Below are 16850 nucleotides of genomic sequence, written 5' to 3'. Positions count from 1 at the left end.
ACAAAACCTGACCTTGGGATCGTGTCCTAAGAGTCCTTGTGAATTTCAGAGCCACTAACTGCTCAAAAGTTATAAATAATGGTCAATCTACTTGTTGCCTTTTAGAGCTGCTCAAATCTGACAGTAGTGCAGGTTATTGTCTGAAGTGTGGAGATGATGAGCTTTGATTTCGGTTTTCTGTAGAGTTTCCAGTCTCTCTCAGCTCCTCCTGAGTCTACAGACGTAAATGACGATCCCTTCAGTTCTCTCTGCTCTTTTGATGTTGTGAGAGAATCTGTCCGTCAGCTGAGAGACAAACTGGAGGATTTCTGCAAAGAGGAGCTGAAGAAGATCTCTGACAGAGGTAAAGTCCCGGAGATTCATCTGCTCTCAGAAATGATCCTCCATCATCTCATATCATGTAGAAGATCATATTAGAAATGTCTTAGGAACGGATGCAGGGATCATTTTCTCTTGACATGATAATCACACTCTTCATGTCTGTTGATTTCCACAGTCACTTTCACCAACATTGTTCCCAGAACCAGGAACGACTTCCTACAATGTAAGTCACTAAGTAAACAAGCAAAGAAACTCTTGAGTGTGTTCATGTTCTTCCTGTAGAAGGAGAAAGAAAACATGACAGAAGAGTTTTATACTTGATCATATAAATTAACGTTTTTCAATGGGGGTGTTCGAAGAATATCTGGGGGCGCAGGAAGCAATGTCTTTGAAAAGGAGGGTGTTGAGGTGTTCTTAGGAGGCTTTTGTTTAAAGGAACACTTTTTTTGAAAATATGCTCATTTTCAACTATACTCTCATTCCGGCGTAATAATCAAGAAACTTTGCTGCCGTACCATGGGTGCAGCAGGTGCAATGATATCGCCAAAGTCTACAGCACTGAAAATCACCAACAATACAATAGACATACAATGCTTAACTTTGTAAATCAAATTATTACAATTATTGTTGAATCAATTTAATGGACCCTTTCTGAATTAAAGTATGTTTCTTTTAAAAAGAATCATACTGACCCCAAACATTTGAATGGTGTAAATATAATAATAGACCTAATTATACTAAATGTTAATATTCAGGGAATACATGAATATTGATATTATGATAATGATGATTTGCACAGGATATCAGAAAGATGATTGATAATTCCTGATTCTGATGTGTTTTATCTCCATCAGATTCCCATCAGCTCACTCTGGATCTGAACACAGTGAATAAACACCTCCGTCTCTCTGAGGGGAACAGAGTGATTACTGGCACTGACACAGTCCAGCTGTATCCTGATCATCCAGACAGATTTGATTATCCTCAGGTGTTGTGTAGAGAGAGTGTGTGTGGACGCTGTTACTGGGAGATTGAGAGGAGTGGGAAATATGTGTTTATATCAGTGTCATATAAGAGCATCAGCAGGAAGGGATCAGGTAAAGAGTGTTTGTTTGGATGTAATGATCAGTCCTGGAGTTTGTTCTGCTCTTCCTCCAGTTACTTATTCTATCACAATAACATAGTGACTAAACTCCCAGTAAAGTCCATCTTCATCAGTAGAATAGGAGTGTATGTGGATCACAGTGCAGGAACTCTGTCCTTCTACAGCGTCTCTGGAGACACAATGAGCCTCATCCACACAGTCCAGACCACATTCACTCAACCGCTCTATCCTGGGTTTATGCTTGGTTATAAATCATCAGTGAAACTGTGTTGATGAATCAGAATAGACTGTAGAGAGATTCTACCCATAATGCTTTGAACTCATGATGAATCAGTAACAGTGAGATGTTATAGAGTCTCTTATTTTCTCTTCATTACATTAATACTACAGCTGAACTTCTGTCAGTGAAATAACATGTCAGAATAAATGTGTGTAATGAATCCTCATATAGACTGTGTGTGTGTGTGAGTGTGTGTGTGTGTGAGTGTGTGTGAGTCATGATGAGTGACGGTGTGAGTCTTTGCTTTTCTCTATTTCAGTCAGTTCTTACTGTAGTGTCACATAATCATTTTTATCTGAGATCTGTGTGTTTGTGTGTGTTTGTGACATATCAGGACACAAATTTCACAAGTTCACATTTATATATAATTAAATACAGTGAGAGTTATGTGTATTTGGCGTGCTGTCCGGGGGAGGGACCCTGCCCCTGATCCAGATCCTTCAGTAAGTCAGCTTGGTAGGCCTGTAACACCGCCATGGTGTGTAAGGCCGCACCAGCCTGACCCGCTGCTGCGTATGCCCTGCCATTCAAGCGAGAGGTCACTTTAAGGGGCTTAGAAGGCAGGACCGGAGCTTTCAGTGTTGGGGCCTGCCCAGTGGCGAGATAGTTCGCGAACGTCTTGTCAATAGGGAGCATCGACACATACCCATGCTGGCTCAATCCCTCCACATCAGCGAAATTTGCCCGCTGATGCAGATGAATACGAGCCGAATACGGGTTCTTCCATTCCTTCTCGATCTTCACATGAAGATCAGGAAGGAATGGGAAGCTCACGGGGGCTGCTGGGCTATGGCCAGAAAGGAATCGCTCGTCAAGCCGTCCGCGTGCGGTCCCTTTCTTAACGTGCTCCCATGGCAGCTACAGTCTGCCAGAAGCGCGTTTCATAACTTCCAGCAGCTCCGCATATGCAGGGCAGGGAGGCTTTGAAGTTTCAGCAGGCTCACCTGCTTCCTCTTCAACAGCCATCTCCTGCTCTCTTGGGCTATCAGCCAGAAGAGCACTCGCTGCTGGATCTGACGATGTCAAAGACAAGACATCGTCATCATCCAACAGCTCACCCTCGTCAGAGGGAGATTTACACCTCTCTCAAATTCTTCCGCGAGCTCCATCTGAGAGCCCCATGATTTCAGCCGCCGCTCTGCCTTAGCACAAGCGGGGCCAGAACCACCAGGCACCTCTCGAGAAGAGGGCCAGACGAGAGCGGAGCGTTCTCATTGGTAGACGCTCAAGCACTGCCCGTCTGTCTTCTCCCAGACAGAAAACGCACAGATTGTGTGTGTCACCGGGAGTCAAAAACCTGGGACAGGGATCAGCACACTTTCTGAAACGTTTGTCAGACATAGTAGAATATTACTCTTACCAGATTCGAAGCAATCGCCAAACAGACAGAACAGTCCCTGAAGACGAAAAGACACTGACTGGTTCTCTAGGAGCTCCTTATATACTTCCAGGTCACGCTATGATGACGTCGTAGGCTGTCGCCGGCCAATAGGATTGGTAGGATTTGACAATTGCTTTCAGACACCGGTTCACGTAATGCGTTCCCCATATGCATTTTAACGCAGTGTAGAGTTACCTTTCGAAAGGGAACCATGTTTCTCTACATGAACTGTGGTAATACCATGGTCTGAATTCATTATGTAGTGTTGTGGTGAATAATGTCAGTGTTTTCTTTCTATATCTGTCATGTGATCATCCCGCTGCTGCTCTCAGTGCTGTAATGAACACAGATAATTCAATATATTAATATACTTCACTTTCATCAGAGCAAAGAGAGTCAATGATGAAGTGTTTCAATAGAGGACGTCAAACACTCATGAGCTTCTTCTGAATCTAGCAGCACGTTCATAGATGAGAGACCCATGTGATCTATACAAGCATTTCCCAACCTTTTTTTCAGTCACGGCACTAAAAAATTGTAAAAAAAATTGGGCTAGCTTGGACCTGAAGCCTTTCAATTTGTCGGTAAAAGTGAGAATATTGCTGTTTTGTGTTCAGTTAACTCTGCATATTTTGAATTTTCCTGGTTGAGGAACATTTTTAACTTTTTCCTTAATTCACAGAACACAAATAATTCAAAGAACACAAATATAATAATTATAATCCAGCAATATAATCTGAAATGTGCCATTCTGCACTTTTACTGCTATTATTTTTGTTTTACTTAAAAGATGGTTCCCCCAATCAAGAAATGTCTGTTATCATACTAATCTCATTCATGTTATTCTAAACATTTATGATTTTCATTCTTCTGTGGAACATGTTATTTTGAGACTTTTCATTCAAGACTTTTCCATGTCCCTCAACAATGCGATTTTTGGCTTCCTTATGATAAACACAATGACTCATTTCTCTGATTTACTCAAGTAAAGTCGACACTAATATTTATAATACACATCACATACTTATAAATTTTTAACCTCCATCCTGTCAGTTCATTTATTTATCTATTTTCTTGAGTCTTTTTTGTACTCTGCTTGCTCAATGTAATAAAGCTAAGAATTAAAAAATGACACTGCTTTATTGTATATTAGGAAGTTGTCTGTCAGCTCTTAAAGCCATCGTAACTTACTGAATCATTATAAATTTTGGGTTGTCAGAAAACTATGAAAAAATTCTAATAAATATATCTGGAAGTGATTATCTGGGTTGAAGTGCTTTAAGACCTTCATCACTTATGCTGTTAGGGTCTAGGTCACCCCGAAATGTTGGTCTGACACTGTTTCTTTGTAATCACAGTGTGGCATAATTGTAAAAAAACTACTTCAATAACACTTCAATAACTGACTGGTTTGGTTCAGCTACTAAATCAAATCTCAGAAGACTACAGGACTGCTGAGAGAATTATTGGTATTCGTCTTTACTCTCCAAAAACTGTACTCATCCAGAGTCAGGAAAAGGGCCCACGAAATCACATTGGACCCTTCACATCAGTTCGATGCTACAGAGCACTGAGAACCAGAACAGCCAGACACAAGAAAAGTTTCTCTCAGGCCATCTACTGTTAAATATTCTCCCCACTGTAAAATAAAAACATGTGCTATACCCAACACTATTTACACTTATATTTATTTCATGCATCATAACTTTCACATTCCCTTGTATTGTTGTATAGACAATATGTGTACAGATGTATATTTTTTTCTATGATGTAACAATAAGACACAGATACTCCCACTTATTTAATTTTTATTATCTGTCTTGTTGGTGTCATTCTGTCTGTGCATTGGAGCTTCTGTCACCAAGAAAAATTACTTGTGTGTAAGCATACTTGGCAATAAATCTCATTCTGATTCTGAAAACTGATAACTCAGTACAAATGAAGTGGTAAACGTTGACAAAATGTTATTTTAAATGTTATATTAGTGATTTTATAATGTCTAAATATGAATCAAAAAGCAAAAGAACTAAATTAGGGAATAAAATGAGCCAACAAGTGGTCCTCTGCTGCCATCTACAGGTTATAATGATTATTTCATGTTTATATTTTCCACAAGAAATCTCCACTGAAGTAAGGGACATTTAAGTCCATTAACCCTCATGTGTTGTTCATTTCCTGTTTACACTCCAAAAATGTATAAAGGGATTGTATAAAACATAATTTTTTTAATATCATTTTTTTCCCCCATTTACAAACCCCATTTCCAGAAAAGTTGGGACATTTTGTAAAAGCAATAAAAACCACAATCTGTGATTTGTTAATTCTCTTGAACCTTTTTTTAAACTGAAAAAAGTACAAAGAAAAGATTTCCAATGTTTCTTTGATGGCTGCAACACACTCAAAAAAAGTTGGGACAGAGGCAAAATAAAAGTGAAAAGATTATATAATATCCCATTTAAACTGTTTAGTCCACAATTATCAGATGAATTGGTAATAGGTGAGGAAATCGTGTTTGGGTGTAAAAGAGCTTCTCAGTCTTTGCAAGAAAAGATGGGTCATGGCTCACCACTTTGTGCCAAATATCATATGAGAATTGTTAAACAATTCAAAAATCACATTTCTCAATGCAAGATTGCAAAGAATTATGTCTTTCAGCATCTACCATACATAATATTGAATAAAGGTTCAGGGAATCCAGAGAAATCTCAGTCTGTATAAGGCAAGGTAGGACACTTCAGTTGACTGTGCATGACCTTTGACCCCACAGATGGCATTGCTTTAGCATTAGAAACCGTCATGTTACTGTGTCAAATAAAGCCACATGGACTCAGGAGTACTTTGGAAAGCAGTTGTCACTTAACAGTCTGACGCTGCATCAAGAAATGCAGATGAGTCCATGTTTCAGCTTGTTTTTGGAAAAAACAACATCAAGTTCCCAGTCCCAAAGACGAAAGGGACCATCCAGATTTCATTAGTGACGGGTGCAAAAGCAAACATCTGAAGAATCAGACAAGGATGACCACAGACTGTTGAGCAGTTATCTTGTTTCAGGCAAGACTGGGTAAAAATTCCACTTGCAAAACTGCAACAATTAGTATCCTCAGTTCCCAAATGATTAAAAACTGTAATTGAAAGGAAAGGTGATGTGGTAAACATGCCTCTGTCCCAACATATCTGGAGTGTGTTGCAGCCATTAAAAACTAAATATGTTTATACTTACAAATATATTTATACTTGTATGTAAATACAATAAAGTTTTTCAGTGAAAACATTTTTTTTTGAAAACATTGTCAGTTAAATAGAGGTTTGAGAGAATTAACAAATCAGAGATTCTTGATTTTACTGCATTTTACACAATGTCCCAACTTTTCTGGAAATGGGGTTTGTACTTCTCATCTATACATTGATGCTGTGTTTTGGGGGATCATGTTTGTTCTACTCCTGTGTGCATAGATATGTAATGTAGAAAAAGTCAAAAATTAAATATTGACCAGAGATGAAGGGAACCATGTTTTTTAACTATAGAAAGTCCCTTGGGGTCACCCTGACCCCAAACAGCACATGAGAGTTCAGCACGATTACACAAACACACTTTTAGTTGTAGATATTTTAAATAGGTAACAAAAAGCTTACTCCAAGTCTCCACTTTATAATACAATTTTCAGATTTTACAGACATTTTTTGTAGTTATATCATATCTAGGCCTATATCTAATGTTAAATGACCGACAGTCATATCCTGCCTTGTTCCCGCTAATCCTGGCCCTGGAGAACTACTTCTATCATTTTGTGTGTGTTTTATTAAAGAGAGAGCATTTTATTGATGCTGGTGATTTTATAATAAAGTATATATGTTTTGTATTGATATGCATGTCTCACATTATATCTTTGTCTTCAATTGGTAAAATTTACCTGTGTGTCCTTATTGGGAGTTATTTGGGATCAGTTTAATTGTGATTCACATTTCCCTCCACTTGGTAATGCCACAAAGACATAGAAAGTACTTATTTCCATTCGTGTTTATCAAGCATTTTTACTTTAATAAAGACATTTCTTAAAAAAAAAAAAAAAAAAAAACCATAACAAATCGCATAAACCCAGAGTTTAGGAATTAATATACACAAAAACATGATAATAGATTTTTAGAATTAAACATTTTAAAAGAAAACAATACATTACGGTTGTTTAAATCAATGAGCATTAAGCCATTTCGTCAACTGCGCCTGACTGCAGAATCCGACACAACCGACTCGCCGTTTTTTGACACGCGTCAGCATGATATCAGAGCAAGGCGGCCTACACTCGGACACATTTCTAACCGGCATGCATCTTGCAGTGATCAGCTGTGATCAGATCTGCAGAGATTTTGCTCATCTCAAACAAGCCTAAAGCTTCAGCCGTCTGCTCTCGAATCGCTCTTGCGGTACTTTGATGTAAAATAATGAGACCGAAAAACCAAGACACAGGAGGAACAAGATACAAAGGCTCAGAAATGCCATAAACAGACATGCAAGACCTAGTGAAGAGTGACTGAATGAACCAGGCTCATATAGACAGAAACTAACAAGTAAATGAGCAACAGCTGAAAGTAATCATGGCTGATTAGTTCAGGCAGTGGGTTATGGGAAATTGAGTCCATGATAGTGAGACAATAGTCTGGGGTGGAGTGCCCTCTGGTGGCCATCAAAGGCACTCCAGATGATGATCATGACAGCCAGAATATAAATAGCAGTAAATATTTATTGAATCAATCCATAAATAAGTCAGTGTTTTTTTGTTTTTTTTTGACAGTTTGACGGGACAGATTGCACCGTTGCATAAGGCTGCTGTGACATTTATACTTTTAAATGAAGATAAAATAACAAAATAAATTACTGGTAATAATAATAATCATATAATATTTAATCTTGGCTGATTAGTTATCATATAAGTACTTAATGTTCCAGCTATTTGGTGTTACAGTGAAATATTACAGTGAGGGCAGACAAAACACTTGAAACTACATTTAATAATTCACTGATGTATTTCAACAGGTCATGCACAGTTTATGTTTTATGGTTTTCCTCATAAAACATAAACTGTGTTACTAGCAAAAAAATCTGCTGTTTTCTACAAAATGCAGCGCGATGATCAAGATTTGGATGGCCCTCTTGCACTTTAATAAAAAAATAAAAATCATCATATCTCACAGTCGGTGCCAGAAATTTCCTCAACAAATTATGTGAGAGTGAGAGTTTATTTGAGAGTGTGTCTGAGACTGATTAAACACAAAGTGTGTGAGAACACACATGAAAACTAAAAACTTAGCAGCAATGAGGCTCTTCAGGACCAGGAATGAGGAACCTGCTTTATAGACACACATCACTCAAACACAGAACCAGGAAACAGGAAACACATGACTTCAGAGAAAGAGAAACTGAAGTGTAGTTGAGCTGTTGTGTGTTTGTGTCTCTGTGTTCATGCAGTAAAATGGCAGAAGCCAGATTTTCTCAGGATGAGTTCATGTGTTCAGTGTGTCTGGATCTCCTGAAGGATCCAGTGGCCATTCCCTGTGGACACAGTTACTGTAAGATCTGTATTACAGGCTGCTGGGATCAGGAGGATCAGAAGAGAGTCTACAGCTGTCCTCAGTGCAGACAGACCTTCAGTCCAAGACCTGCTTTAGCTAAAAACACCATTCTGGCTGAACTGGTGGAGAAACTGAAGAAGATTAAACTTCCTGCTGACTGTTACGCTGGAGCTGGAGATGTGCAGTGTGACGTCTGTACTGGAAGAAAACACAAAGCCGTCAAGTCCTGTCTGGTGTGTCTGAACTCTTACTGTCAGAATCACCTTGAACAACATGAGAGTTTCTTTAAAGGAAAGAGACACAATCTGACTGAAGCCACTGGACGACTGCAGGAGATGATCTGCCAGAAACACGACAAGATCCTTAAGTTTTTTTGCTGCACTGATCAGGAGTGTATATGTGTGCTGTGTACGATGGATGAACATAAAAACCACGACACTGTATCAGCTGCAGCACAGAGGACAGAGAAACAGGTATGAACTTAAAGAGGTCCCATTATGCTCATTTACAGGTTCATCATTCAATGTCTGTTTTAATGGAGACAATGGAGGCAGTAACTGCCTTTGGAGTGACTTTATAACTTTACAGAGTTTTTTCATGCACAAACAGTCACACACTAAAGAAAGATGAACATGGGAAAAAAAGCATAATAGACCAGCAGTTCAACCAAAAAATGAACATTCATCATCTACTCTTGTTATTCCAAAACTGGTTTGACTTTCTTTTCTCTGAGGAACACAAAAGAAGGTATTTTAGGGAATTTCACTGTCCATATATTGAAAGTCGAAAGGGTCCAAAAGATTCAATCTTCAAAAAGGATATTAAGGTAGCATAAAAGAAATCCATACAACTCTAAGGGGGGTAATCTAAGGGATGCACCCTGAGTCTTCTGAAGCATAAAGAAATGTTGCCATGTTTAGTCACGTGACATGCATGAGCTAATGAGGTTTGATGTTATTGATGTGTCACCATATTTGATTTGGGCTCTAGAAACAGAGACATTATTCAGAATATCTTCTTTTATGTTCTGCAAGAGAAAATCATACAAGTTTGTGAAGACACAAGGATGAGTAAACATTGAAAGAATTTACATTTCTGGGTGAACTAACTAGACATTGATGAAATAATGCTGACACTTATGATTGAATCTATAACCTTAACATGAAAGATCTTTAACCCCTCAATCTCAGCACTTCACTGATACTGGATTCATATCTGTTTACTTGATGATTCTTGTGATGTTTCTCCTGTTATTGGTTTGTCCTTTAGCACCAGCTGAAGGAGACGCAGAGGTGGTTCCAGCAGAGGATCCAGCAGAGAGAGAAAGATCTTCAGCAGCTGAGAGAGGCTGTGGAGTCTCATAAGGTGAGTCTGGAGAAGAAGAGAAGTTTGAGAAGTCTCAGTCAGGACTCACTGAAGCCACTGTGTGATTGTGATGTGTGTCCTAACAGCACTCTGCACAGACAGCAGTGGAGGACAGTGAGAGGATCTTCACTGAGCTCATCCGCTCCATTGAGAGAAGCCGCTCTGAGGCCACACAGCGGATCAGAGATCAGGAAAAGACTGCAGTGAGTCGAGCTGAAGGACGACTGAAGCGACTGGAGCAGGAGATCAATGATCTGAGGAGGAGAGACGCTGAGCTGGAGCAGCTTTCACACACACAGGATCACATCCATTTCCTGCAGGTAACAGAGATCTAGAAGGACAGGATCATAGTGGACTTGAGCAAGAGACTCACAGAGAAACATTTCATGAGAGCAGAATGAGCCGTTGACTGAAGTGTTGATCTGTGTGTTCGGTTATTATATAATCATCAGTCAGACTCTCATCTGATCTATTTCTTTTGAGAGAGACGCACTTACAAATGCAGTTCAGCTCTGGAAATCTCTTAGGAAACATTTTCCAGAAAGATATATTGAGCGTCCTGACATCAACAGCTCAAAACTTAACTAATATTTAAACAATTTTTAGTTTCACTTTCCCCCAGCTAGATTTCCCATCATCTCTTTTACAAACTTTGACTTATATTACAAATTTTGAGTAATAAAAATCAGATAATCTTCAAACCTGCTGAAACCTTTTATAATAATTTTCAGTAACACATTCATGAATTTGACAGTGAAGTCCTCAAACAGGAGGAGAGGTTGTATATTAGCAATGATTCAGTGTATTTAAACCACAAAACCTGACCTTGTGATCGTGTCCTAAGAGTCCTTGTGAATTTCAGAGCCACTAACTGCTCAAAAGTTATAAATAAAGTTCAATCTACTCATTTGAACTGCTTTTCCTGATCAAATCTACTCAACCCTGTCATGTGACTCCATTGATGCTCTTGATCTGTTACATTTATGTTATTGCAGATGTTTGATCATCAAGTGTTTTCCTAGAAAGTTCACATATAGTGTAAGTGTCAAACGCTAGAACTTACAGCTCTAACATGATATAATGAACATGAGAAGAATGAAGCTGATGCTGTGAAAGTGCTGGATTGAGGAGAGTTACTAAAGATCAACAAGAGCTGCTCAAATCTGACAGTAGTGCAGGTTATTGTCTGAAGTGTGGAGGTGATGAGCTTTGATTTCTGTTTTCTGTAGAGTTTCCAGTCTCTCTCAGCTCCTCCTAAATCTACAGACGTAAATGACGATCCCTTCAGTTCTCTCTCCTCTTTTGATGTTGTGAGAGAATCTGTCCGTCAGCTGAGAGACAAACTGGAGGATTTCTGCAAAGAGGAGCTGAAGAAGATCTCTGACAGAGGTAAAGTCCTGGAGATTCATCTGCTCTCAGAAATGATCCTCCATCATCTCATATCATGTAGAAGATCATATTAGAAATGTCTTAGGAACGGATGCAGGGATCATTTTCTCTTGACATGATAATCACACTCTTCATGTCTGTTGATTTCCACAGTCACTTTCACCAACTTTGTTCCCAGAACCAGGAACGACTTCCTACAATGTAAGTCACTAAGAAAACAAGCAGAAAAACTCAGTGTGTGTTCATGTTCTTCCTATAGAAGGTAGGATGGTGTTGTGGTGCTCTTGGGAGGGATTTGTTTAAGACACATATATGCCAAAGATTTAGGAGATGAAACTTATAGATAAAACTTACTAATTACTACTATATATATATATATATATATATATAATATACACTGATCAAGTGTTTCGGATTTTTAATGTTTTTGAAATGATCCTAAAATACAGTAAAAACGGTAGTATTAATTAATATAAAGAACAATCATTTTAAATGTCTTTACTGTCTTTTTAATTTTTTTATTGCACATTTTGCACATTTACAAAGTGGGTCAGAGAGCATAACTATATCATACTAACATCCAAAAAAGCAAGACTTTAACAAAGATGTGAATCAGGACACTGGGGATTCACTGTATTCTTCAAAAAACAGAATATCTTCAAAAACTAATGAATAAATATGATTATTTTTCACTGAAAGCCAATTAAAACATTCATCCAAGATTTAGAGGTAAAATCACAGTAGAAAAAAAGATTTTCAAGAGTTTCAGGAAAGTAAGAATCTGAAAACTCTTCTGTAAAAATTCCACTATGGATTTATCCTAAACTGGATTTTGTATCAAATCTCTTTAATCTTTGGGGAAACAGACAGAAATTTAAAGATCGCCAAAGTCTACAGCACTGAAAATCACCAACAATAGACCCACAATACTTAAAAACGTTATAAATCAAATTATTACACTCATCATTTAATCGATTTAATGGACCCTTTCTGAATTAAAGTATCAGTTTCTTTTTAAAAAGAATCATACTGACCTCACATTTGAATGGTGTAAATATAATAATAGGCCTTTAAATTATAATAAACACAAAATAAAAAATCAACATTAATATTCAGGAAAGACTAATTAGACCGGCCCAAAAAAAAGGTTGAGAGACACTGATTTAAATGATGATTTTCACAGGAGATCTGGTAAACTGTACTGAGACACTGATGATATATTGAACATAAAGAGTTCAGAAACATTAAAAGATCAGATTCATAATTCCTGATTCTGATGTGTTTTATCTCCATCAGATTCCCATCAGCTCACTCTGGATCCGAACACAGTGAATAAACGCCTCCATCTGTCTGAGAGGAACAGAGTGATTACTGGCACTGGCATTTTCACAGTCCAGCCGTATCCTGATCATCCAGACAGATTTGATGGATATAATCTTCAGGTGTTGTGTCGAGAGAGTGTGTGTGGACGCTGTTACTGGGAGATTGAGTGGAGTGGGAATGTTGTGTATATATCAGTGTCATATAAGAGCATCAGCAGGAAGGGACGTGGTAATGAGTGTTTGTTTGGATCTAATGATCAGTCCTGGAGTTTGTTCTGCTCTTCCTCCAGTTACTCATTCATACACAATAACATAGTGACTAAACTCCCAGTAAAGTCCATCAGCAGTAGAATAGGAGTGTATGTGGATCACAGTGCAGGAACTCTGTCCTTCTACAGCGTCTCTGGAGACACAATGAGCCTCATCCACACAGTCCAGACCACATTCACTCAACCGCTCTATCCTGGGTTTTATGTTGTTCATAAATCATCAGTGAAACTGTTGATGAATCAGAATAGACTGTAGAGAGATTCTACCCATAATGCTTTGAGCTCATGATGAATCATAATCAGTTGAATCATCATCAGTTCAATCCAGATAACATGCTCTGAATTTATCATGTAGTGTTTTGTGAATAATGTCAGTGTTTTCTTTCTATATCTGTCATGTGATCGTCCCGCTGCTGCTCTCAGTGCTGTAATGAACACAAATAATTCAATATATTAATATACTGAACTTTCATCAGAGCAAAGAGAGTCAATGATGAAGTGTTTCAATAGAGGATGTCAAACACTCTCATTAAATGAGCGACCCATGTGATCTATACCATGACCTCTGACCTTCCTGAAAGATGGGCCAATCCCACTCGATTATGTCAGTATTTTTTACATGTTAAAGAAACCCAATGTACCTGAAAAACATCTGATCTGTTCTGTTTGTCCTATTGTGTATAATTTGCTTCTTTGTTCTTATTTTTAATTACAGAAATTAAATAACCAAAATATCTATATATCATTAATGTTATTGTATTTAAATTAAAATGCCTTATATCTTGAAATAAGATTTTGGTCATAATCTGTGTTTTGATCGTCATTCTGAATCCGATCCAGACTTATGCTGCATCTCAATTCACCTACTTATACTACAGCCTACATGTATGTATCTGTCAGCGTCAGCGACAAAGAAGTACAGAAGATCCAAATGCGAGTAAATACAGGTTTATTGACAGATGTTCAGAGAACAATAAACAAGAGAACATTGGCAGGCGTGAAACCGAAGGTGGTGGGCTGGGTGACGCAGGGCTGCAATGGGTACCAGAGACCGAGGGAATAATCCAGCCCAGAAAACAGGGCAACACACGAACAGTCCAGAGAATCCAAAATCCGGGAAGACACAAAGGAAGGGAGCGAGCACACACCAGGACAGCCTGCAACGATCTGACAAACACGACACGTTGGCACACACATTAAATAGAACACTGAAACAAGACACAGCTGACACAGATCACAATCAGTCATAAACAAGGTAACGCCCACACAATATACTCATGCACATCCTCAAACATCCACACGAGGGCGAGTCAGTGAACCCATGAACCGTGACAGTACCCCCTCTCCTAAGAACGCCTCCTGGCGTTCCCAGGAGAACCTACCTGTTGATTGTAATCATCAATCAGAGAGTGATCCAGGATGTCCCTGGCAGGGACCCGGACTTCTCTCCTCCGGACTGTAACCTTCCCAGTCCACCAAGTACTGAAAACAAACAAGAGGCGTGACAGTGGTTACTCCATTCCGCCACCGAACCCTGGCCCCAATCCTGGGTCTGTGCTTGACCAGCCACGGATGACTCAGTACGACGGGCACAAGCGGAGACCTGGAGATGAAAAAAGAAGTCTGTTCTTTGTGATTACCGGATGTGATGAGTGTCAAAGATCCCGTGGTATGCGTGATGGTCGGCAATTCTTGACCGTTGAGAGCATGTACCGAGATGGACTGATTAAGTGGAAATATAGGAATACGTAAATGTTTAGCCAATGAATAATCCAGAAGGTTCCCCTCTGCTCCTGAGTCGATCAGTGCCTGGCAGCTGTAATACCCCGATACCCATTGCAGTCTCACAGGAAGGAGAGTCGCTCAAGAGGATTTCTCCATGGTTAACTCACCCAACAGTAACCTCGCTACTACTAGGGCTAGACCTTTTACGGGACATTCTCTCAGGAAATGTCCAGCTTTACCACAGTACATACAAAGTCCTCTCTCTCTCCGATGTTCTCTCTCCTCCCGGGAGAGCCGAGCTCTACCCACCTGCATGGGCTCGTGTTCGACTGGATGACTGACTGTGTTACACCCACTGGCACCAGTGTCCTCCGTATAGTCGAACCTTGACACTGACCGCGTACGATCCACGCGTTCTTGTAAACGAGCATCCACTCGTAACGCCAGCTCAATCAGTCCGTCGAGTTTTACTGGTAACTCCAAGGTGTAGACCTCCTGTTGCACACGGTCAGCCAGCCCATGCAGGAACATATCCCACTGCGCCTCCTCGCATTCCACTTACACTCCACTGCCAACGTCCGGAATTCAATCGCGTAATCCGAAACGGGTCTATTTCCTTGGCAAAGATCAGCGAGTTTACGTGCTGCCTCCCGACCCACCACAGTGCGATCGAAGACCCTCCTCATCTCCTGGGAGAGTGTAAGGAACGAGGAGCAGCATGGATGGTTATTCTCCCACACCGCCGTTCCCCACAACGCCGCAAGTCCTGACAGCAGCGTCATGACCAACGCCACCTTAGACTCCTCCGAAGAAAACGTTATAGGTTGCAGAGAGAAAAAAATAGAACATTTCGTTAAAAATGATCTACACAGATTCGGTTCTCCAGCATACCTCTCAGGTGTTGGAATACGTGGCTCGTGTTGGTTGTTGATGTTCACTGGTGGGTGGGAAACGGACAGTGTGGCTGGCGCAGTGGGCGATGACAGATGTTGAACTTGGGTAGTAAGCTCGGTCACCTGCGTCACCAAAGCCTGTACGACCCGAGCAGTAGCCAATACCTGCTCCTCTTGCTGGTCCATGCGCTGGGCATTCTTACTCTGATATTCATGTAAGTCGGACAATCTCGCTGGATCCATTTGGTCAGATCGTTCTGTCAGCGTCAGCGACAAAGAAGTACAGAAGATCCAAATGCAAGTAAATACAGGTTTATTGACAGATGTTCAGAGAACAATAAACAAGAGAACATTGGCAGGCGTGAAACCGAAGGTGGTGGGCTGGGTGACGCAGGGCTGCAATGGGTACCAGAGACTGAGGGAATAATCCAGCCCAGAGAACAGGGCAACACACGAACAGTCCAGAGAATCCAAAATCCGGAAAGACACAAAGGAAGGGAGCGAGCACACACCAGGACAGCCTGCAACGATCTGACAAACACAACACGTTGGCACACACATTAAATAGAACACTGAAACAAGACACAGCTGACACAGATCACAATCAGTCATAAACAAGGTAACGCCCACACAATATACTCACGCACATCCTCAAACATCCACATGAGGGTGAGTCAGTGAACCCATGAACCGTGACAGTACTGTTTTTGTGAAGAAAAAGTACATACTTTGAGTGTGTAGCAGAAGAGTAGACAAGCTTTGGGACATACACTACTTCATCATCTTTAACGGACACTGTGTTGCTCCTGTCACCGTTTAAACTGCCCTGTCAATCCTCTTGTCACAGTTAAAATCCTCCACATTCAATTTAATTTAATTTCCTACCACATTGGAGAGAAATGTAGTCGCATGTTGATCTGCCAGTATATCTGTATAAATTGTTTCTGCACCCAAACTTTACAGTTTTGTCTACTGGACAGAAGATTGGATCATATCTTGAATGCAATAGTACTGAACAGACAAGTACACAGAACTTTTTCCAAGAATTCTGTTGCAACAAAAACATCATTTTGTGAAGTACTACCCTGAGCTCATAAAGCTGGGCTGTGTTTCTTAGACGGTCAACTTAGGCTTACGATGCTTTTGGGAAACACTACCCTGTATGGTCCACTTTTAGGTTAATAGACCATGCGTTTTGAAGCTAAGCACGGCTTCTTCAAGCAGATCTCACA

The 16850-nt window shown here is 39.9% G+C and overlaps 2 protein-coding genes and 1 long non-coding RNA gene across 8 annotated transcripts in view; 2 read left to right on the top strand and 1 right to left on the bottom strand.

The window, feature by feature from the left end:
- The window catches only part of LOC127511139 (tripartite motif-containing protein 16-like), a 35882-nt gene that overhangs the window by 6797 nt on the left and 12235 nt on the right, over positions 1 to 16850 (top strand). Inside the window, exons 4-6 of the mRNA XM_051891750.1 lie at positions 184 to 343; positions 497 to 544; positions 1176 to 1803. Coding sequence (XP_051747710.1) covers positions 184 to 343; positions 497 to 544; positions 1176 to 1699 — 732 coding nt within the window. The 3' untranslated portion in view covers positions 1700 to 1803. The remainder of the gene's footprint in view (positions 1 to 183; positions 344 to 496; positions 545 to 1175; positions 1804 to 16850) is intronic.
- LOC127511117 (tripartite motif-containing protein 16-like) overlaps positions 8556 to 16850 on the top strand; it is a 60424-nt gene continuing 52129 nt past the window's right edge. For 4 of the 6 annotated variants that reach the window (XM_051891679.1, XM_051891681.1, XM_051891682.1 and 1 more), the window contains exons 1-4: positions 8556 to 9128; positions 9925 to 10020; positions 10107 to 10340; positions 11250 to 11409. In XM_051891679.1, the coding sequence (XP_051747639.1) occupies positions 8556 to 9128; positions 9925 to 10020; positions 10107 to 10340; positions 11250 to 11409 (1063 nt within the window). Of the gene's footprint in view, positions 9129 to 9924; positions 10021 to 10106; positions 10341 to 11249; positions 11410 to 11562; positions 11611 to 12705; positions 12852 to 16850 lie in introns of all 6 variants that reach the window. The other 2 variants (XM_051891680.1, XM_051891677.1) reach the window with 2 other exon arrangements.
- Positions 13933 to 16595, bottom strand: LOC127511267 (uncharacterized). Its single transcript, XR_007929942.1, has 2 exons — positions 14383 to 16595; positions 13933 to 14167 (listed from the first exon to the last, which is right to left on the bottom strand). It is a non-coding gene; the product is annotated as an uncharacterized LOC127511267 (long non-coding RNA).

Source organism: Ctenopharyngodon idella, chromosome 4 (genome assembly GCF_019924925.1).
Source record: "Ctenopharyngodon idella isolate HZGC_01 chromosome 4, HZGC01, whole genome shotgun sequence".
Taxonomy (NCBI): domain Eukaryota; kingdom Metazoa; phylum Chordata; class Actinopteri; order Cypriniformes; family Xenocyprididae; genus Ctenopharyngodon; species Ctenopharyngodon idella.
The sequence above is the reverse complement of the archived record's forward strand: the minus strand, read 5'-3'. Positions and strand labels throughout refer to the sequence as shown.